This window comes from Salmo salar, chromosome 12, assembly GCF_965601325.2.
Source record: "Salmo salar chromosome 12, fSalSal1, whole genome shotgun sequence".
Taxonomy (NCBI): domain Eukaryota; kingdom Metazoa; phylum Chordata; class Actinopteri; order Salmoniformes; family Salmonidae; genus Salmo; species Salmo salar.
Genome location: NC_138302.1, coordinates 105,333,873 through 105,355,882, shown reverse-complemented (window position 1 = coordinate 105,355,882; position 22,010 = coordinate 105,333,873). Strand labels below are relative to the sequence as shown.

Genomic DNA, 22,010 nt, shown 5'->3' with positions numbered 1-22,010 from the left:
TGCAATACGCTACCCTGGCTACTGCTCTTCCCTTTACAATACGCTACCCTGGCTACTGCTCTTCCCCTGCAATACGCTACCCTGGCTACTGCTCTTCCCTTTACAATACGCTACCCTGGCTACTGCTCTTCCCTTTACAATACGCTACCCTGGCTACTGCTCTTCCCCTGCAATACGCTACCCTGGCTACTGCTCTTCCCTTTACAATACGCTACCCTGGCTACTGCTCTTCCCTTTACAATACGCTACCCTGGCTACTGCTCTTCCCTTTACAATACGCTACCCTGGCTACTGCTCTTCCCCTGCAATACGCTACCCTGGCTACTGCTCTTCCCTTTACAATACGCTACCCTGGCTACTGCTCTTCCCTTTACAATACGCTACCCTGGCTACTGCTCTTCCCTTTACAATACGCTACCCTGGCTACTGCTCTTCCCTTTACAATACGCTACCCTGGCTACTGCTCTTCCCTTTACAATACGCTACCCTGGCTACTGCTCTTCCCTTTACAATACGCTACCCTGGCTACTGCTCTTCCCTTTACAATACGCTACCCTGGCTACTGCTCTTCCCTTTACAATACGCTACCCTGGCTACTGCTCTTCCCTTTACAATACGCTACCCTGGCTACTGCTCTTCCCTTTACAATACGCTACCCTGGCTACTGCTCTTCCCCTGCAATACGCTACCCTGGCTACTGCTCTTCCCCTGCAATACGCTACCCTGGCTACTGCTCTTCCCTTTACAATACGCTACCCTGGCTACTGCTCTTCCCTTTACAATACGCTACCCTGGCTACTGCTCTTCCCCTGCAATACGCTACCCTGGCTACTGCTCTTCCCCTGCAATACGCTACCCTGGCTACTGCTCTTCCCTTTACAATACGCTACCCTGGCTACTGCTCTTCCCTTTACAATACGCTACCCTGGCTACTGCTCTTCCCCTGCAATACGCTACCCTGGCTACTGCTCTTCCCTTTACTATACGCTACCCTGGCTACTGCTCTTCCCCTGCAATACGCTACCCTGGCTACTGCTCTTCCCCTGCAATACGCTACCCTGGCTACTGCTCTTCCCTTTACAATACGCTACCCTGGCTACTGCTCTTCCCTTTACAATACGCTACCCTGGCTACTGCTCTTCCCTTTACAATACGCTACCCTGGCTACTGCTCTTCCCTTTACAATACGCTACCCTGGCTACTGCTCTTCCCTTTACAATACGCTACCCTGGCTACTGCTCTTCCCTTTACAATACGCTACCCTGGCTACTGCTCTTCCCTTTACAATACGCTACCCTGGCTACTGCTCTTCCCTTTACAATACGCTACCCTGGCTACTGCTCTTCCCTTTACAATACGCTACCCTGGCTACTGCTCTTCCCTTTACAATACGCTACCCTGGCTACTGCTCTTCCCTTTACAATACGCTACCCTGGCTACTGCTCTTCCCTTTACAATACGCTACCCTGGCTACTGCTCTTCCCTTTACAATACGCTACCCTGGCTACTGCTCTTCCCTTTACAATACGCTACCCTGGCTACTGCTCTTCCCTTTACAATACGCTACCCTGGCTACTGCTCTTCCCTTTACAATACGCTACCCTGGCTACTGCTCTTCCCTTTACAATACGCTACCCTGGCTACTGCTCTTCCCTTTACAATACGCTACCCTGGCTACTGCTCTTCCCTTTACAATACGCTACCCTTCCTTGGCTACTTGAAAGCCTGGCTGGTCATTCCCAGTAAAACATGCAGATCACAAGACTGTCTGCTGATTTGCAGGACGCGTCTTTTTTTCTCTCCTGCCCTCCTCCTCCGGGCCACTCAGGTAAAAAATAAAAAGGAGGCAGTTTATTTGTTCTTGTGATAGCTTGAAGGTGGTCAATAACAGAACTGGAAATCTTGGCCTGGAATGTGCCACTTAGTTGTGGGTGGTGGAAAAACAGAGTGCATAAGTTCACTCGTAGGCTGTTTTTACAACACAGATATTCAAAACATTGTACACTACCCAACCATTTCTGCCTGTCTGTTTACTCCAGGAACCCATATCACTCTAGTGTCACATTCCCGGTGTGTGGGTTTCTGTCTGGAGGCAACGGCAGTCCTGGCTAAGGAGGGGGTTGAATGTGAGGTGAGTGTCCTATTTATGGGGTCAAAAAAATTAGATTTGTACTTGTTTTTATATAAACTGAAGTTACAATGCCTAACAATAAGTATTATCACTAGTAGCCACGCTGTTAGATGAGAATGGTTACGGAGGCAGCCATTTTTATGGGCTACTAACAAATTGTTTTATTTTATTTATTTATTTTATTGTTTTTTTTTGTTGCATTGTTAAACTTTATTTGTACATACAGTTGAAGTTGGAAGTTTACATACACTTAGGTTGGAGTCAACCTCTCCACACATTTCTTGTTAACAAACTATAGTTTTGTCAAGTCGGTTAGGACATCTACTTTGTGCATAACGCAAGGAATTTTTCCAACAATTGTTTACAGACAGATTATTTCACTTAAAATTCACTGTATCACAATTCCAGTGGGTCAGAAGTTTACATACACTAGGTTGACTGTGCCTTTAAACAGCTTGGAAAATTCCAGAAAATGATGTCATGGCTTTAGAAGCTTCTGATAGGCTAATTGGCATAATTTGAGTCAATTGGAGGTGTACCTGTGGATGTATTTCAAGGCCTGAAGGTACCACGTTCATCTGTACAAACAATAGTATGCAAGTATAAACACCATGGGACCACGCAGCCGTCATACCGCTCAGGAAGGAGACACGTTCTGTCTCCTACAGATGAACGTACTTTGGTGTGAAAAGTGCAAATCAATCCCAGAACAACAGCAAAGGACCTTGTGAAGATGCTGGAGGAAACAGGTACAAAAGTATCTATATCCACAGTAAAACGAGTCCTATATCGACATAACCTGAGCAAGGAAGAAGCCACTGCTCCAGAATCGTCATAAAAAAGCCAGACTACTGTTTGCAACTACACATGGGGACAAAGATCGTACTTTTTGGAGAAATGTCCTCTGGTCTGATGAAACAAAAATAGAACTGATTGGCCATAATGATCATTGTTATGTTTGGAGGAAAATGGGGGAGGCTTGCAAGCTGAAGAACACCATCCCAACCGTGAAGCACGGGGGTGGCAGCATCATGTTGTGGGGGTGCTTTGCTGCAGGAGGGACTGGTGCACGTCACAAAATAGATGCCATCATGAGGAAGGAAAATTATGTGGACATATTGAAGCAACATCTCAAGACATCAGTCAGGAAGTTAAAGCTTGGTCGCAAATATGTCTTCCAAATGGACAATGACCCCAAGCATACTTCCAAAGTTGTGGCAAAATGGCTTAAGGACAACAAAGTCAAGGTATTGGAGTGGCCATCACAAAGCCCTGACCTCAATCCCATAGAAAATTTGTGGGCAGAACTGAACAAGCGTGTGTGAGCAAGGAGGCCTACAAACCTGACTCAGTTACACCAGCTCTGTCAGGAGGAATGGGCCAAAATTCACCCAACTTATTGTGCGAAGCTTGTGGAAGGCTACCCGAAGCGTTTTACCCAAGTTAAACAATTTAAAGGCAATGCTACCAAGTACTAATTGAGTGCGTGTAAACTTCTGACCCACTGGGAATGTGATGAAATAAAAGCTGAAATAAATCATTCTCTCTACTATTATTCTGACATTTCACATTCTTAAAATAAAGTGGTAATCCTAATTTACCTAAAACAGGGAATTTTTACTAGGATTAAATGTCAGAAATTGTGAAACTGAGTTTAAATGTATTTGGCTAAGGTTGTATGTAAACTTCCGACTTCAATTGTATATTGCGTCCCACCTACTCAACAGCCAGTGTAATCCCGTGGCGCGATATTCAAAAACCTCAAAAATGCAAAAACTTCAATTTTTCAAACATATGACTATTTTACACTATTTTAAAGACAAGACTCTCGTTAATCTAACCACACTGTCCGATTTCAAAAAGGCTTTAAAGCGAAAGCAAAACATTAGATTATGTCAGCAGAGTACCCAGCCAGAAATAATCAGACACCCATTTTTCAAGCTAGCATATAATGTCACATAAACCCAAACCACAGCTAAATGCAGCACTAACCTTTGATCTTCATCAGATGACACTCCTAGGACATTATGTTATACAATACATGCATGTTTTGTTCAATCAAGTTTATATTTATATCAAAAACCAGCTTTTTACATTAGCATGTGACTAGCATTCCCACCGAACACTTCCGGTGAATTTACTAAATTACTCACGATAAACGTTCACAAAAAACATAATTATTTTAAGAATTATGGATACAGAACTCCTTTATGCAATCGCGGTGTCCAATTATTATATATTTTTTTAAATAGCTTTTCGGTGAAAGCACATTTTGCAATATTCTGAGTAGATAGCCCGGCCATCACAGGCTAGCTATTTTGACACCCACCAAGTTTGGTACTCACCAAACTCAGATTTACTATATGAAAAATTGGATTACCTTTGCTGTTCTTCGTCAGAATGCACTCTCAGGACTTCTACTTCAATAACAAATATTGGTTTGGTCCCAAATAATCCATAGTTATATCTAAATAGCGGCGTTTTGTTCGTGCGTTCAAGACACTATCCGAAGGGTAACGAAGGGTGACGCGCACGACGCGTATCGTGACAAAATAATTCAAAATATTCCATTACCGTACTTCGAAGCATGTCAAACGCTGTTTAAAATCTATTTTTAATGCGATTTTTCTCGTAAAATAGCGATAATATTCTGACCGGGAAACCCTGTTTTCGTTCAAAGACTCAAAGTTGAAAATGGAGTCGTCTCGTGCACGCGCGCGCCCGTCTCATTGTTCTCACATCGACCAAATGCGCTACTGTTTTTCAGCCAGTAACTGCAGAGTCATGATTCAACGTTCTGGCGCCTTCTGAGAGCCTATGGGAGCCTTAGAAAATGTCACGTTACAGCAGAGATCCTTTGTTTTGGATAGAGATGATATAGAGATGACAAAGAAGGCCAAGAAATGGTCAGAGAGAGCGCTTCCTGTTTGGAATCTTCTCAGGTTTTGGCCTGCCATATGAGTTCTGTTATACTCACAGACACCATTCAAACAGTTTTAGAAACTTTGGAGTGTTTTCTATCCAAATCAAACAATTATATGCATATTCTAGTTACTGGGCAGGAGTAGTAACCAGATTAAATCGGGTACGTTTTTTATCCGGCCGTGCAAATACTGCCCCCTATCCCCAACAGGTTAACCTGTTCTCTCTCTCTCTCTCTGTCCTGCTAGGTGGTTAACCTGTTCTCTCTCTCTCTCTGTCCTGCTAGGTGGTTAACCTGTTCTCTCTCTCTCTCTGTCGTGCTAGGTGGTTAACCTGTTCTCTCTCTCTCTGTCCTGCTAGGTGGTTAACCTGTTCTCTCTCTCTCTGTCCTGCTAGGTGGTTAACCTGTTCTCTCTCTCTCTCTCTGTCCTGCTAGGTGGTTAACCTGTTCTCTCTCTCTCTCTCTGTCCTGCTAGGTGGTTAACCTGTTCTCTCTCTCTCTCTCTGTCCTGCTAGGTGGTTAACCTGTTCTCTCTCTCTCTCTCTGTCCTGCTAGGTGGTTAACCTGTTCTCTCTCTCTGTCCTGCTAGGTGGTTAACCTGTTCTCTCTCTCTGTCCTGCTAGGTGGTTAACCTGTTCTCTCTCTCTCTCTGTCCCCCGCTAGGTGGTTAACCTGTTCTCTCTCTCTCTGTCCCCCGCTAGGTGGTTAACCTGTTCTCTCTCTCTCTCTCTCTCTCTCTGTCCTGCTAGGTGGTTAACCTGTTCTCTCTCTCTCTGTCCTGCTAGGTGGTTAACCTGTTCTCTCTCTCTCTCTCTCTCGTCCTGCTAGGTGGTTAACCTGTTCTCTCTCTCTCTGTCCTGCTAGGTGGTTAACCTGTTCTCTCTCTCTCTGTCCTGCTAGGTGGTTAACCTGTTCTCTCTCTCTCTCTCTGTCCTGCTAGGTGGTTAACCTGTTCTCTCTCTCTGTCCTGCTAGGTGGTTAACCTGTTCTCTCTCTCTCTCTGTCCTGCTAGGTGGTTAACCTGTTCTCTCTCTCTCTCTCTCTCTCTGTCCTGCTAGGTGGTTAACCTGTTCTCTCTCTCTCTCTCTCTGTCCTGCTAGGTGGTTAACCTGTTCTCTCTCTCTCTCTCTCTCTGTCCTGCTAGGTGGTTAACCTGTTCTCTCTCTCTCTCTGTCCTGCTAGGTGGTTAAGCTGTTCTCTCTCTCTCTGTCCTGCTAGGTGGTTAACCTGTTCTCTCTCTCTCTGTCCTGCTAGGTGGTTAACCTGTTCTATCTCTCTCTCTGTCCTGCTAGGTGGTTAACCTGTTCTCTCTCTCTCTGTCCTGCTAGGTGGTTAACCTGTTCTCTCTCTCTCTCTCTGTCCCCCGCTAGGTGGTTAACCTGTTCTCTCTCTCTCTCTCTCTCTGTCCTGCTAGGTGGTTAACCTGTTCTCTCTCTCTCTCTCTGTCCTGCTAGGTGGTTAACCTGTTCTCTCTCTCTCTCTCTGTCCTGCTAGGTGGTTAACCTGTTCTCTCTCTCTCTCTCTGCCCCCCGCTAGGTGGTTAACCTGTTCTCTCTCTCTCTCTGTCCCGCTAGGTGGTTAACCTGTTCTCTCTCTCTGTCCTGCTAGGTGGTTAACCTGTTCTCTCTCTCTCTCTGTCCTGCTAGGTGGTTAACCTGTTCTCTCTCTCTCTCTGTCCTGCTAGGTGGTTAACCTGTTCTCTCTCTCTCTCTGTCCTGCTAGGTGGTTAACCTGTTCTCTCTCTCTCTCTGTCCTGCTAGGTGGTTAACCTGTTCTCTCTCTCTCTCTGTCCTGCTAGGTGGTTAACCTGTTCTCTCTCTCTCTCTGTCCTGCTAGGTGGTTAACCTGTTCTCTCTCTCTCTCTGTCCTGCTAGGTGGTTAACCTGTTCTCTCTCTCTCTCTCTCTGTCCTGCTAGGTGGTTAACCTGTTCTCTCTCTCTCTCTCTCTGTCCTGCTAGGTGGTTAACCTGTTTTCTCTCTCTCTCTCTCTCTGTCCTGCTAGGTGGTTAACCTGTTCTCTCTCTCTCTCTCTCTCTGTCCTGCTAGGTGGTTAACCTGTTCTCTCTCTCTCTCTCTCTCTCTCTGTCCTGCTAGGTGGTTAACCTGTTCTCTCTCTCTCTCTCTGTCCTGCTAGGTGGTTAACCTGTTCTCTCTCTCTCTCTCTCTGTCCTGCTAGGTGGTTAACCTGTTCTCTCTCTCTCTCTCTCTGTCCTGCTAGGTGGTTAACCTGTTCTCTCTCTCTCTCTCTCTGTCCTGCTAGGTGGTTAACCTGTTCTCTCTCTCTCTCTCTGTCCTGCTAGGTGGTTAACCTGTTCTCTCTCTCTCTGTCCCCCGCTAGGTGGTTAACCTGTTCTCTCTCTCTCTGTCCTGCTAGGTGGTTAACCTGTTCTCTCTCTCTCTCTGTCCTGCTAGGTGGTTAACCTGTTCTCTCTGTCCTGCTAGGTGGTTAACCTGTTCTCTCTGTCCTGCTAGGTGGTTAACCTGTTCTCTCTCTCTGTCCTGCTAGGTGGTTAACCTGTTCTCTCTCTCTCTCTCTGTCCTGCTAGGTGGTTAATCTGTTCTCTCTCTCTCTCTCTCTCTCTCTCTCTGTCCTGCTAGGTGGTTAACCTGTTCTCTCTCTCTCTCTCTCTGTCCTGCTAGGTGGTTAACCTGTTCTCTCTCTCTCTCTCTCTGTCCTGCTAGGTGGTTAACCTGTTCTCTCTCTCTCTCTCTGTCCTGCTAGGTGGTTAACCTGTTCTCTCTCTCTCTGTCCTGCTAGGTGGTTAACCTGTTCTCTCTCTCTCTCTCTGTCCTGCTAGGTGGTTAACCTGTTCTCTCTCTCTCTCTGTCCTGCTAGGTGGTTAACCTGTTCTCTCTCTCTCTCTGTCCTGCTAGGTGGTTAATCTGTTCTCTCTCTCTCTGTCCTGCTAGGTGGTTAACCTGTTCTCTCTCTCTCTCTCTCTGTCCTGCTAGGTGGTTAACCTGTTCTCTCTCTCTCTCTCTCTGTCCTGCTAGGTGGTTAACCTGTTCTCTCTCTCTCTCTCTGTCCTGCTAGGTGGTTAACCTGTTCTCTCTCTCTCTCTCTGTCCTGCTAGGTGGTTAACCTGTTCTCTCTCTCTCTCTCTGTCCTGCTAGGTGGTTAACCTGTTCTCTCTCTCTGTCCTGCTAGGTGGTTAACCTGTTCTCTCTCTCTCTGTCCTGCTAGGTGGTTAACCTGTTCTCTCTCTCTCTGTCCTGCTAGGTGGTTAACCTGTTCTCTCTCTCTCTGTCCTGCTAGGTGGTTAACCTGTTCTCTCTCTCTCTGTCCCCCGCTAGGTGGTTAACCTGTTCTCTCTCTCTCTCTCTCTGTCCTGCTAGGTGGTTAACCTGTTCTCTCTCTCTCTCTCTCTGTCCTGCTAGGTGGTTAACCTGTTCTCTCGCTCTCTCTCTCTCTCTCTGTCCCGCTAGGTGGTTAACCTGTTCTCTCGCTCTCTCTCTCTCTGTCCCGCTAGGTGGTTAACCTGTTCTCTCTCTCTCTGTCCTGCTAGGTGGTTAACCTGTTCTCTCTCTCTCTGTCCTGCTAGGTGGTTAACCTGTTCTCTCTCTCTCTGTCCCCCGCTAGGTGGTTAACCTGTTCTCTCTCTCTCTGTCCTGCTAGGTGGTTAACCTGTTCTCTCTCTCTCTCTGTCCTGCTAGGTGGTTAACCTGTTCTCTCTCTCTCTGTCCTGCTAGGTGGTTAACCTGTTCTCTATCTCTCTCTCTCTGTCCTGCTAGGTGGTTAACCTGTTCTCTATCTCTCTCTCTCTGTCCTGCTAGGTGGTTAACCTGTTCTCTCTCTCTCTCTCTGTCCTGCTAGGTGGTTAACCTGTTCTCTCTGTCCTGCTAGGTGGTTAATCTGCGCACCATAAGGCCTCTGGATGTGGACACCATTGAGGCCAGTGTGATGAAAACCGGCCATCTGGTCACAGTGGAGGGGGGCTGGCCCCAGTACGGAGTGGGTGCTGAGATCTGTGCCAGAGTCATGGAGGGTACGTTAAAGTTCTCTTGTATTATACATTACGGCTACAGTGCAAAAGCAATGTGAAATTTACCATAGTGGAAGAGGCGAATCGAGATATTTTACTCTGATCAAAATCTGCCCACGAAGGGAGGAATTTTTTGTATTGAAGTCGAATTTGTTTAAAAAATAAATAAATGTTATTGCTAATTTGCAACGTGAGGGTTATTTGATTTACCGTAATTTCCGGACTATAAGCCGCAACTTTTTTCCCACACTTTGAACCTCGCGGCTTAAACAATGACGCGGCTAATATATGGATTTTTCCCGCTTTCAAACATTTTTGTAAAAAAAACACATTGTGTGACGTGCTCAGTTTTTTGGCGGCATGAAGCTTTCATTAGACCAATGAAATTTCCGAACGGGTTTTAAGGTCAAACAACTATTTTTGTTTACTGTTTAGATTAAATCGAGCGCTCTCAAACTTCCCATCATTCTGATTACGGTAGTCATTTTTGTCACCCTGATTCCTGGGGGGTACAACAAAGTATTTGCAGCCACTCGACATCGGTGTAAATCGTGCATTTAAGGTGGCGCTCCGTGTTCAGCGGGAGGCTTGGATGACAAGTGGGGAGAAATCCTTCACTAAAACGGGCCGCATTCGAAGAGCAACTTATGGTCAAGTCTGCCAGTGGGTCCTGACAGCGTGGAGTATTGTCAAAAAATCCACTATCATCAACGGGTTTCGAAAGGCTGGACTGCTGCGTGTTGAAGAGGGCTCAGCGGGGGATTTGCCTCCGGATGAAAGTGACGAGAGCGACGATGAAAACGATCCAATATCGGATGAAGTAATTCTGAGGCTATTCAACTCCGACACCAAAGGAGATTGTTTCAGTGCACAGGAGGAGGAAGATGGTGACCAATGACTTTCTTGGTAGGCTACTGTTTACTGCTAATTTTGTATTTTTTGTTACAAGCCGTGTTTCGTTAACTAGCCTCTGAAAGCACTTCATGATGACAGAAGTGAGTGCTACGGGGTGATAGTCATTTAGTTCAGTTGCCTTTGCTTTATTGGATTCAGGAACTGGTGGACATATTGAAGAAAGTGGGGACAGCAGACTGGGATAGGGAGAGATTGAATATGTCCGTAAATACCTCAGCCAGCTGGTCTGCACATGCTCTGAGGACGCGGCTCGGAACGCCGTCTGGGCCGGCAGCCTTGCGATGGTTAACACGCTTAAACGTCTTACTCAGGTCGGCCACGGAGAAGGAGAGCCCACAGTCCTTGGGAGCGGGCTGCGTCGGTGGCGCTGTTATCCTCAAAGCGTGCAACAAAGGTGTTTAACTTGTCTGGGAGCAAAACGTCAGTGTCCGCAACGTGGCTGGTTTTCCCTGATCCGTTGAATTGTGATTCATCTTCGTCTCTGTACTGACATTTTTTGCCTGTTTGTTTGCCTTTATGGAGGAAATAACTACACTGGTTGTATCCGACCATTTTCCCCTTGCCATGGTTAAATGAGGTGGTTTGTGATTTCAGTTTTGTGCGACTGTTGCCATCTATCCACGGTTTCTGAGTTGTGTAGGTTTTAATAGTCACTGTGGGAAAAACATCCCCTTATACCCTTCCTGATTGAACTCAGTCAATGTTATTCTCAGAGGCGACCCAGAACATATCCCAGTCCACGTGATCAAGACAATCTTGAAACATGGATTCCGTTTGGTCAGACCAGCATTGAGTAGACCTTAGCAAGGGTGCTTCCTGTTCGAGTTTCTGCCTATAGGAAGGGAGGCGCAAAATGGAGTCGTGATCTGATTTGCCGAAGGGAGGGCGGGGGAGGGCCTTGCTGGCATCCCGGAAGGGGGAGTAGCAGTGATCGAGTGCTACAGTCAATGTGTTGGTAGAACTTCGGTAGCGTTTCCCTCCAATTTGCGTTATTAAAGTCCCCAGCTAAAATTTGAAATGCGGTTTCCAGTTTGCATAAAGTCCAGTTTAGTTCTTTGAGGGCCGTCGTGGTATTGGCTTGAAGGGGAATATACACGGCTGTGACAATAACCGAAAGATAATTCTCTTGTGAGGTATTCTAGGTCGGGAGGAAAAAAAGGACTTGAGTTTCTGTATGTTATCACAATCACACCATGAGTAGTTAATCATGAAACATACACCACTAGAGTTCTTTATTCCAGTCTGCGCTAGGGATGCACGATATATCAGTGAACATATCGGAATCGGCCGGTATTAGCTAAAAATGCCAACATCGGTATCGGCCCGACGTCTGTCTAGTTTAACACCGATGTGCAAAACTGATGTCAAAGCTGAAGTGCCTATATGACGTAATGACGCCACGTAAAATGTTGCGCTAGACGTGCAACAGAGCATTCCTGACCTAGCCCACAATGTCTGCTGTGTGGATCGAGCTGTCAACAAGTCCAGCAGTCATTTGAAAGAGTAAGAACATTTCAGCGAGACGACAACTCAAAGGTGAAATCCATTAACGCCAAGATAATGGAATTCATTGCCCTTGACAATCAACCGTTCTCTGTCATGGGTGATGTTGGCTTTCGCCGACTGGTCGAGCACCGGTACACACTACCAAGTGCGCTATTTTTCAGATGTTTCCCTACCGGTGTTACACAGTAACAGCGTCACTGCTATTAGCTTCACGACATGCATACTACGGAACGCCGTTTGAGTCTTTGCGTGTCAAAAAAGATACTGTCAAAGCTGTACAAAAAAAGTCAGCAAACACCAGTCACGAACGACGCGTTTTTAATACCGCGCTGGTAATAAAGCATTATTTGATTGACCCCAACTTCTTGGGTAGCTAGCTTTAGCTTGGTACCTAGCTAGCACCAATACAACCAGCCTGAAAACAATGCCCAGTAGAAACTGCAGTCATTTTCATTACTCTTAGTAATGATTTAGGAATCCTTGTGAGTAGGTATTAGCTAGGTCGCCACTTGTTGTTCGCCTATTGAAATTGAACTAAAGTTCATGAGAAGTAGCTTGCCAGCTACTTAACCCCGTTGCCAAAAGCTAACGTTATAAGCAGCCAGCTAGCTTCATTTGGCTAGTGAGGCTTGACCGGACCGGGTTATGTGTTGTGAAGCTAGCCACAATAAGGATTATGCACAATAGTGGAATTTGCGGTTTGCCTTCAAAATAAAAGTATGCCATTGACATTGTGCAAATGAATACAAATAGTAGAATTATGCCATACTTTTATTTTTAAGGCTAACCACAATGTCCACTGTTGTGGCTATCTTAACATAGATGGGTCCGACCACCGTTAATAAAATAAGAACTGTTTTATAAATTGGATTATTTTAGACGATGATACCTAGCTATATTGTTAGCTAGCTAACTATAGCTACTGAAACAAATTGTCGTTTTGCTTTGTTTTTGGCGAAGAACATTGTTTGCATCCATGATCAAACAATGACCAGCACTGTAGGTGTGCGAGACAACTTTACCGACATCATAGCACACATATCGATGAATCGTTGTGACATATGAAATACGAGTGACGGTGTAATCAATGTGTAATAACTCCGTAAAAAATGTATGAAATCATTAGATTATTATGTGACGTGCAGTCATATTCAGGTCCTGATTGGTCAACAAGCTTAATTGACACGTCAACTAGTGTTAAATAGTATATTCTTGGACACGCAAAGACCCAAAAGGCGTTCCATAGAAATCCTGGTTGAGAATGAAACGACTGATCAAATGAACAATGAAACAGCACAGCAAGTAAGTGAAAGAAATAGGTTTTGATTATGTTTTACTGGTAATGGGGACGTTTTGTAAATGCCAACAAAATAACTTTTGTGTGTGTAACCTTTATCTTAGGGATAGGCATCCCGCTAGCGGGACACCTGTCGACAACATCCGATGAAATTGGAGGGCGCGCAATTCAAATAAATAATCATAAAACATACAAGTATCTTATATCATTTAAAAGCTTAAATTCTTGTTGATCTAACTGTGTTGTCCGATTTACAGTAGGCTTTACAGCGAAAGCATACCATGCGATTGTTTGAGGACGGCACCCCACATCAACATGTTTTTCACCCAGCGCAGGCTTCATAAAATCACAAATGGCAATTAAATAAATCACTTACTTTTGAAAATCTTCCTCTGTTTGCAATCCCAAGGGTCCCAGCTACAACATGAATGGTCATTTTATTAGATAAAATCCTTCTTTATATCCCAAAAAGTCAGTTTAGTTGGCGCCATCGTTTTCAGTAATCCACTCGTTCAACTTGCAGACAAAGGAGTCCAAAAAGATACCGCTAAACTTCGTCCAAACAAGTCAAACGACGTTTCTATTTAATCCTCAGGTACCCTAAAATGTAAATAAACTATAATATTTAATACGGAAAGTAGTATGTTCAATAGGAAAGCAAAATTAGTAAGCGTGCGCCCTCTCCCTTGCGCTCCGAAAGACTGATATTATTCCGGTGCTCTCTTCACCAAAACTCCATATTCTTGCTCGTTTTTCAAAAAACAAGCCTGAAATCTTGAGTAAAGACTGTTGACATCTAATGGAAGCCATAGGAATTGCAATTTGGTGAGATGGAATTACATAGGACCCATAGCTTTCCATTGTAAGAGCCTGGGACATAAAAAAAAAAATTCCTGTTGGTTTTTCTTTGGATTTTTGCCTGCTATATCAATTCTGTCATAGTCTCAGACATTATTTTAACAGTTTTACAAACTTCAGTGTTTTCTATCCAATGCTAGCAATTATATGCATATCCTGGCTTCTGGGCCTGAGTAACATGCAGTTTACTTTGGGCATGTCAGTCAGGCGGAAATTCAGGAAACTAGACCCTATCCCTAACAATAGTCAGTTAAGAACAAATTCTTATTTACGATGGCGGCCTACACCGGCCAAACCCGGGCCACGCTGGGCCAATTGTGCGCCGCCATATGGGACTCCCAATCACGGCCGGATGTGATACAGCCTGGATTCAAACCAGGGACTGTAGTGACGCCTCATGCACTGAGATGCAGTGCCTTAGACCGCTGCGTCCATGTGTGTGTTAACTATTTAACTGTACTAGAATGCTTAACAGGCTGCTAAAATTTTAAATATCGGTATTGTTTTTTTGTTGTCAAGGATAATATCGTATTCGGCCAAAAATGTAATATCGGTGCATCACTAGTCTGCGCGATGAACTGAGAACCCAGCTGGCTGTATGGACGGGGATAGTATATCCAGAAAGCCATGATTCCGTGAAACAAAGTATGTTACAGTCCCTGATATCTCTCTGGAAGGAGATCCTCACCCTGAGCTCATCATCTTTATTGTCCAGAGACTGAACATTAGTGAGTAATATACACGGAAGAGGTGGGTGGTGAGCACACCACCTGAGTCGGACTGGACGTCCACTACGAATACCTCTTCTCCCACCGGTGGCGTCTTGGAGCAGCCTCTGGGATAAGTTAAATTGCCCTGAGGGGGTACGAACAAAAGATACAATTCATGAAAGTCGCTTTCCTGGTCGTAATGCTGTTGAGTTACCGCCGCTCTGATATCAATAAGTTCTTTCTGACTGTATGTAATAAAAATAACGTTCTGGACTATTAATGTAAGAAATAACACACTAAAAAACAAAGTTCTGCAAAGTTGCTTAGGAGCTAGAAAGCATAGCTGCCATGTCTGTTGGTACTATCTTATATTTAAGTAGTCAACTGGGTGGAGATTCCTTTTGATTTGGGCGCAATCAACCAATGAAGAAGAAAATGTACTACTTAAAATGGAGGTGGTCTCAATGACGCTGCCCATTCTGTCACGGATGCTATAAGGGCGCATACATAAATGAGTCCTCTATTTATCTCTATGGCCGGTTGTTCACACGTGTATCTGCCACTCTCATTGGCTAGAATGGTCCCATCTGATTTTTTTTGCCTACTGTCTGCCTTCTATCTTTGAGGACATGTATTTTCGTTGTTTGAACGGTCACTCGAATGTCTTGTCAATATAATAGACAATCTTTGAATTTGCCGAAATGTACTAAAAACGTAATGCTAATTTAGAAGCATGATTTACTTTTTTTAACTTGAACAAAGTGTTATAAGCAGGAAATTATTTAACATTTTAGTAAACTGAGCAATACATAAATATTCACCTATTTTTTTGTATTTTTTTTTATGCACATTGTTGTAGAGAAGTTTTAAAATTATAGTTCTCGCATGCATCGGATAGGTGCAGGAAATTGTTTTACACAGTCATTCGTTGTCACGCTGCCGGATTACATTGAGGTTGCTGGTAAATGTTGCCCTACATCGCTTAGTGTTTGACTAGAACTTCAGCCATATCTACCTACATCCCCATGCTGGCTTTTCTCTGAGCTAGGTTGGGCCTGGGTAAACATGGGTGAACTAGATGGAATGCTGCATGGGAAGATCAGGTTGTTGCTGAGAGTGGCGTTTGCGGGGGGGCCAGTACAGGTCTGGCGGTCCCGGGGGGGCCAGTACAGGTCTGGCGGTCCCGGGGGGGCCAGTACAGGTCTGGCGGTCCCGGGGGCCCAGTACAGGTCTGGCGTTGCTGGGATTTACCGCCTAAAACCACTCCCCTTTCCCGGGATAAATAACTGAGAGAAACCGGTAAATTATAATTAATTATTTATATTAACAGCATGGCGTGAAATGGAACTGTTAAATTATATGTGATGTCTAAATATGGCTTCTCTACGGCCTCTGAATGATGAATCATTAATGCTCAGTTGAAAGCATTCAGTTGTACAACTGACTAGGTATCCCCCTTTCCAACTGACTAGGTATCCCCCTTTCCCTTTCCAACTGACTAGGTATCCCCCCTTTCCAACTGACTAGGTATCCCCCCTTTCCCTTTCCAACTGACTAGGTATCCCCCTTTCCCTTTTCAACTGACTAGGTATCCCCCCTTTCCCTTTCCAACTGACTAGGTATCCCCCCTTTCCAACTGACTAGGTATCCCCCTTTCCCTTTCCAACTGACTAGGTATCACCCCTTTCCAACTGACTAGGTATCACCCCTTTCCAACTGACTAGGTATCCCCCCTTTCCAACTGACTAGGTATCCCCCCTTTCCCTTTCCAACTGACTAGGTATCCCCCTTTCCCTTTCCAACTGACTAGGTATCCCCCTTTCCCTTTCCAACTGACTAGGTATCACCCCTTTCCAACTGACTAGGTATCCCCCCTTTCCAACTGACTAGGTATCCCCCCTTTCCAACTGACTAGGTATCCCCCTTATCAACTGACTAGGTATCCCCCCTTTCCAACTGACTAGGTATCCCCCTTTCCCTTTCCAACTGACTAGGTATCCCCCTTTTCCAACTGACTAGGTATCCCCCCTTTCCAACTGACTAGGTATCCCCCCTTTCCAACTGACTAGGTATCCCCCTTATCAACTGACTAGGTATCCCCCCTTTCCAACTGACTAGGTATCCCCCCTTTCCAACTGACTAGGTATCCCCCCTTTCCCTTTCCAACTGACTAGGTATCCCCCCTTTCCAACTGACTAGGTATCCCCCCTTTCCAACTGACTAGGTATCCCCCCTTTCCAACTGACTAGGTATCCCCCTTTCCAACTGACTAGGTATCCCCCATTCACCCTTCCTTGTGCTCCGCTGGCCTCTCTCCTTAAACACTCATTAGCTCTTGGGAGTCCCATGCAGGAAAAGCTAGACTAGACTAGCTTGCTGGACATTATTTTTGTTAGCGTTTCTTATACCAATGGACAATTCGAAGAGGGATGCACGCCCGTGTTTGCTGAATGTTAAATCCAGCAGCCAATAGAACTCCTGGGTAGTTTGAAAGAAGAGTGAACGCGGTATATCAGTTATTTACAGTTCGGAAAGTATTCAGACCTTGACTTTTTTAAAAACATTACAGCCTTATTCTAAAATTGATTTATTTTTTTCTTATCAATCTAGACACATTACCCCAAAATGACAAAGCAAAAACATTTTTTTTTAATACATTTTTGCAATGTATTAAAAATAAACTGAAATCACATTCTGTAGATTTGGCGAGGGAAGAAAATGATTGAATTCATTTTAGAAAAAGGCTGTAACGTAGCAAAATGTGGAAAAAGGGAAGGAGTCTAGAACCTTCCAGAAGGACAACCATCTCTGCAGCACTCCACCAATCAGGTCTTTATGGTGGAGTGGCCAGACGGAAGCCACTCCTCAGTAAAAGGCACATGACAGCCTGCTTGGAGTTTTGCCAAAAGGCACCTAAAGACTCAGATCATGAGAAATAAGATTCTCTGGTCTGATGAAACCAAGATTGAACTCTTTAGCCTGAAAGCCAACCGTCACATCTGGAGGAAAACTGGCACCATCCCTACGGTGAAGCATGGTGGTGGCAGCATCATGCTGTGGGGATGTTTTTCAGCGGAAGGGACTGGGAGACTAGTCAGGATCGAGGGAAAGATGAACGGAGCAAAGTACAGAGATCCTTGATGAAAACCTGCTCCAGAGCGCTCAGGACCTCAGACTGGGGTGAAGGTTCACCTTCCAACAGGACAATGACCCTAAGCACACAGCCAAGACAACGCAGTAGTGGCTTCGGGACAAGTCTCTAAATGTCCATGAGTGGCCCAACCAGAGGCCGGACTTGAATCCGATCTAACATCTCTGGAGAGACCTGAAAATATCTGTCCAGCGACGCTCCCCATCCAACCTGACAGAGCTTGAGAGGATCTGCAGAGAAGAATGAGAGAAACTCCCCAAATACAGGTGTTGCCAAGCTTGTAGCGTCATACCCAAGAAGACTCGAGGCTGTAATCACTGCCAAAGGTGCTTCAACAAAGTACTCAGTAAAGGGTTTGAATACTTATGTAAATGTGATATTTATTTTTTTGCAAACAATTCTACAAGCATGTTTTTGCGTTGTCATTATTGGGTGTTGTGTGTAGATTGAGGGAAAAATTATTTAATCAATTTTTGAATAAGGTTGTAATGTAACAAAATGTGGAAAAAGTCGAGGGGTCCGAATACTTTCTGATATATGTGGATGGGCTGAGTTATGTCATTGCCGTCTAACCATGTGAATAGAGCTTTATGGGCAGTTTTCCCAGATTACTCCAAAACACTAGACTTCATCTGTATCTGGGAAACTGCCCTATAAGCAAGCTAAACACTTATCTCCCTCACTAGCTTTAAGCACCTGCTATCAGAGCAGCTCACAGATCACTGCACCTGTACATAGCCCATCTATAATTTAGCCCAAACAACTACCCTCTTCCCCTACTGTATTTATTTATTTATTTTGCTCCTTTGCACCCCATTATTTCTATTTCTACTTTGCACTTTCTTCCACTGCAAATCTACCATTCCAGTGTTTTACTTGCTATATTGTATTTACTTTGCCACCATGGCCTTTTTTGCCTTTACCTCCCTTATCTCACCTCATTTGCTCACATTGTAAATAGACTTATTTTTCTACTGTGTTATTGACTGTATGTTTGTTTTACTCCATGTGTAACTCTGTTTTTGTATGTTGTCGAACTGCTTTGCTTTATCTTGGCCAGGTCTCAGTTGTAAATGAGAACTTGTTCTCAACTTGCCTACCTGGTTAAATAAAGGTGAAATGAATTAAAATTTAAGTAAATAAAATAATGTGGTTTATTATGCCAATTGTAGGAATACATACATGGGTGTGTGTTTTTTCTGAGCGTTATGACTATTAAAAAAACACAAGACAAGAGATTCTCAGGGTTTATGTTTGTTTCATAATGATCTGTCCTGTTTCCAGGCCCAGCCTTCAACTACCTGGATGCCCCTGCAGTCCGCGTGACCGGTGTAGACATCCCCATGCCCTACGCTAAGATCCTGGAGGACCACAGTGTACCTCAGATCAAAGACATCATCTTCTCAGTCAAGAAGGTCTTGAATATGTAAACATACCAAATGTTTCCTTCCCCACTCCTCTGTTCCTTGCAGACCAACCTTATTTACCTTCTAAGTATTTACTTATACAATAGTAAGTACTGCAGGACGTACTTATTCCCCCACCCCACCTTCCCATGTCAATTTACCAGTAAATATACGCACATCACTACGGGAACATGGTCCGTATTCGCGTCACGTGGCTACGGGAACATGGTCCGTATTCACGTCACGTGGCTACGGGAACATGGTCCGTATTCGCGTCACGTGGCTACGGGAACATGGTCCGTATTCGCGTCACGTGGCTACGGGAACATGGTCCGTATTCGCGTCACGTGGCTACGGGAACATGGTCCGTATTCGCGTCACGTGGCTACGGGAACATGGTCCGTATTCGCATCACGTGGCTACGGGAACATGGTCCGTATTCGCATCACGTGGCTACGGGAACATGGTCCGTATTCAGATCTATTAATACCTACAATTACTTGCTCTTCTGTTTCCTGATTGGATGGTGGACAGATAAGACAGTGATGTCAAGTAAACCAACTCATCAAGTTTTGTCTAGTAGGGATCTGTCATTGATCCATTGATGAAAAGGAACTGTCTGGAAGAAGAATACATTGTGGATTGTAAGGAAGTGTATTTCTTCTTGTAACATCTTCAGACTGTATTTTATTGCTGTAAATTGCTCTGTTACAGAAATAAAACTCCCATTTTATCAGTCTTGAAATATTGCTGTTTTTATTCCCAAGCATAAACTCTGGATAAGATTAGCAGCTAAATGACAAATGTAAGTGCATGGTGATTACATTGAACAACTAGGGACAAATGGATTTTCACTTACAAGCTAATCCAGCCCAGGATAGCTGTACAAATATCTTTGTAGACTAGGTGTTACATGTTTGGCAGTGCGGAAGGGGAGGTGTCATGCAAACGCACGTAACGCCCTGGACAAAAACTACTAAATGCCGTACTGAGTTAAGGACCTAGGAAGAATAAGACCTTAACCTTGACAATTTCCCTTAAGTAAAAGTCCCGCAATGAAGATGGTAAATTATACAAATGGTCAAAATGTGTCACATTTTATTTAGAAACTGTTAAGTTGACTTAGAATTTTGTTTAACCATAACAAAAAAAATAAATTGACAGCATTGACTATTAACCGCTATTAAAAGGAATGATTATTAGATAGTTATGCAGTAATACTAATAAAATAAACATGTATCATTCTACTGTTAATATTGATAATTATAAAATACACTTTAGGAAACATTCCATTGTTATGTAGCCCATTCGTAATGCCGGATGTTCAGTACTTTTTTTCATATTGGACATGCATATTGCCGTCATTGTAAATGAGAATTTGTTCTTTACTGATTTTGCCTAGTTAAATAAAGGTAAAATAAAAAACAATTGCACCTTACAAAACTGTCTATGTTGTGTCACAGTAAAAGGGGTTAATGTTTAGACTCAAGGACCAGAGTAACCATGGTAGGTTGTAGGTGGGAATGAACAGGACCCACGGTTGGAGAAAAACAATTATTCAATTGATTTCAGATTAAGAATTTCAGGATACATGGCTTGTCTTGAAAAACAGTTGTCCATAGCAGTAACACTCAGCACACAAAAACGAACATTTAGGCCTGATTTATTTTATTTTATTTTTTTAAATAAACCAATATCTTATAGAAATATTTTTTTTTTGTATGATAAAGAAGTATAATATAAGGACAGGATTTATTCTGAACCGGTCCAAAAAATCCGTGACCCGGAAGTACTTTGTTATTCTTGCCTGCTTCACATATCACCAATGATTGCTTATTATATTGACAAGCTATTCGAGTGACTGTTGTAAACAATGGAAATACATGTCCTCAAAGGTGGGACCGTTCCATCCAACGAAACGGCAGATACGCTGTGAACAACAGACTCATAGAGATACACGACTGATCTTTATATCTTTGCTATTTTAACGTCTGTGACAACATTTTAAACTAGTTAATTTTCTTCACTGGCTGATTGTTCCCAACAGCATGGAAACCCACCCCAGTTGACTACTTTAAAAACGAGGAAACGCTCATGCTAAAACTGGTGATATCCATGATTATCCCTTATATCTCTCTGACAACAGGCACAACTACAATATAAAGTAAATAGTTTTTCTCCAAAGTTGTCAGAAAGCCACGTGTCCACTATTATCAGTGCAATGAGGGGTGGCCAGAAGAGGACTGGCCACCCCTCATAGCCTGGTTCCTCTCTAGGTTTCTTCCTAGGTTCTGGCCTTTCTAGGGAGTTTTTCCTAGCCACCCCTCATAGCCTGGTTCCTCTCTAGGTTTCTTCCTAGGTTCTGGCCTTTCTAGGGAGTTTTTCCTAGCCACCCCTCATAGCCTGGTTCCTCTCTAGGTTTCTTCCTAGGTTCTGGCCTTTCTAGGGAGTTTTTCCTAGCCACCCCTCATAGCCTGGTTCCTCTCTAGGTTTCTTCCTAGGTTCTGGCCTTTCTAGGGAGTTTTTCCTAGCCACCGTGCTTCTACACCTGCATTGCTTGCTGTTTGGGGTTTTAGGCTGGGTTTCTGTACAGCACTTTGAGATATCAGCTGATGTAAGAAGAGCTTTATAAATACATTTGATTTTGATTCGTAACAACTTAATAATTTATAAAAACTTTAATTCGATAAAATAAGCCTCACGTAACAAATGAGCAATTACATTTTTTTCCCCCCTAACTTTATATTCGTGGCCAGATTATTTTTGTTGTCGGAGTAAAACCTCTCGCTTCGCCTCTTCCTGGCGCTCAGACGGACAGAAAACCATCCAGCTGGAAACTTCTTAGTTAGCGACAATGTTGTTGATGGTTGGTTGGTTTGTTGGTTGTCTTGTCACCATGTTTGTGGCACAGGTAGCGGAGCCATACTGAACCATATTTTACCGAACCATCCTCTTTGATATTGGTGCCATGGTTTACATTTCCCGACTGACCAACTCACTGCTTCAGCATGGATCCCCATCTTATCTACAGAGGAACAGATGCAACATCGCAAACAGGTTGGGTAAATTCATCTCAAACCTAGTTCATGATAACAAAAAAAACATGTTTATTATTAAGGGCGATCGCACA

The 22,010-nt window shown here is 44.0% G+C and overlaps 1 protein-coding gene across 1 annotated transcript in view; it reads left to right on the top strand.

The window, feature by feature from the left end:
- LOC106566255 (pyruvate dehydrogenase E1 component subunit beta, mitochondrial) overlaps positions 1 to 19,625 on the top strand; it is a 46,634-nt gene extending 27,009 nt beyond the window's left edge. Inside the window, exons 9-11 of the mRNA XM_045691994.2 lie at positions 2,040 to 2,131; positions 8,899 to 9,040; positions 18,759 to 19,625. Coding sequence (XP_045547950.1) covers positions 2,040 to 2,131; positions 8,899 to 9,040; positions 18,759 to 18,904 — 380 coding nt within the window. The 3' untranslated portion in view covers positions 18,905 to 19,625. The remainder of the gene's footprint in view (positions 1 to 2,039; positions 2,132 to 8,898; positions 9,041 to 18,758) is intronic.
- The last annotated feature ends 2,385 nt before the right edge of the window (positions 19,626 to 22,010 follow it).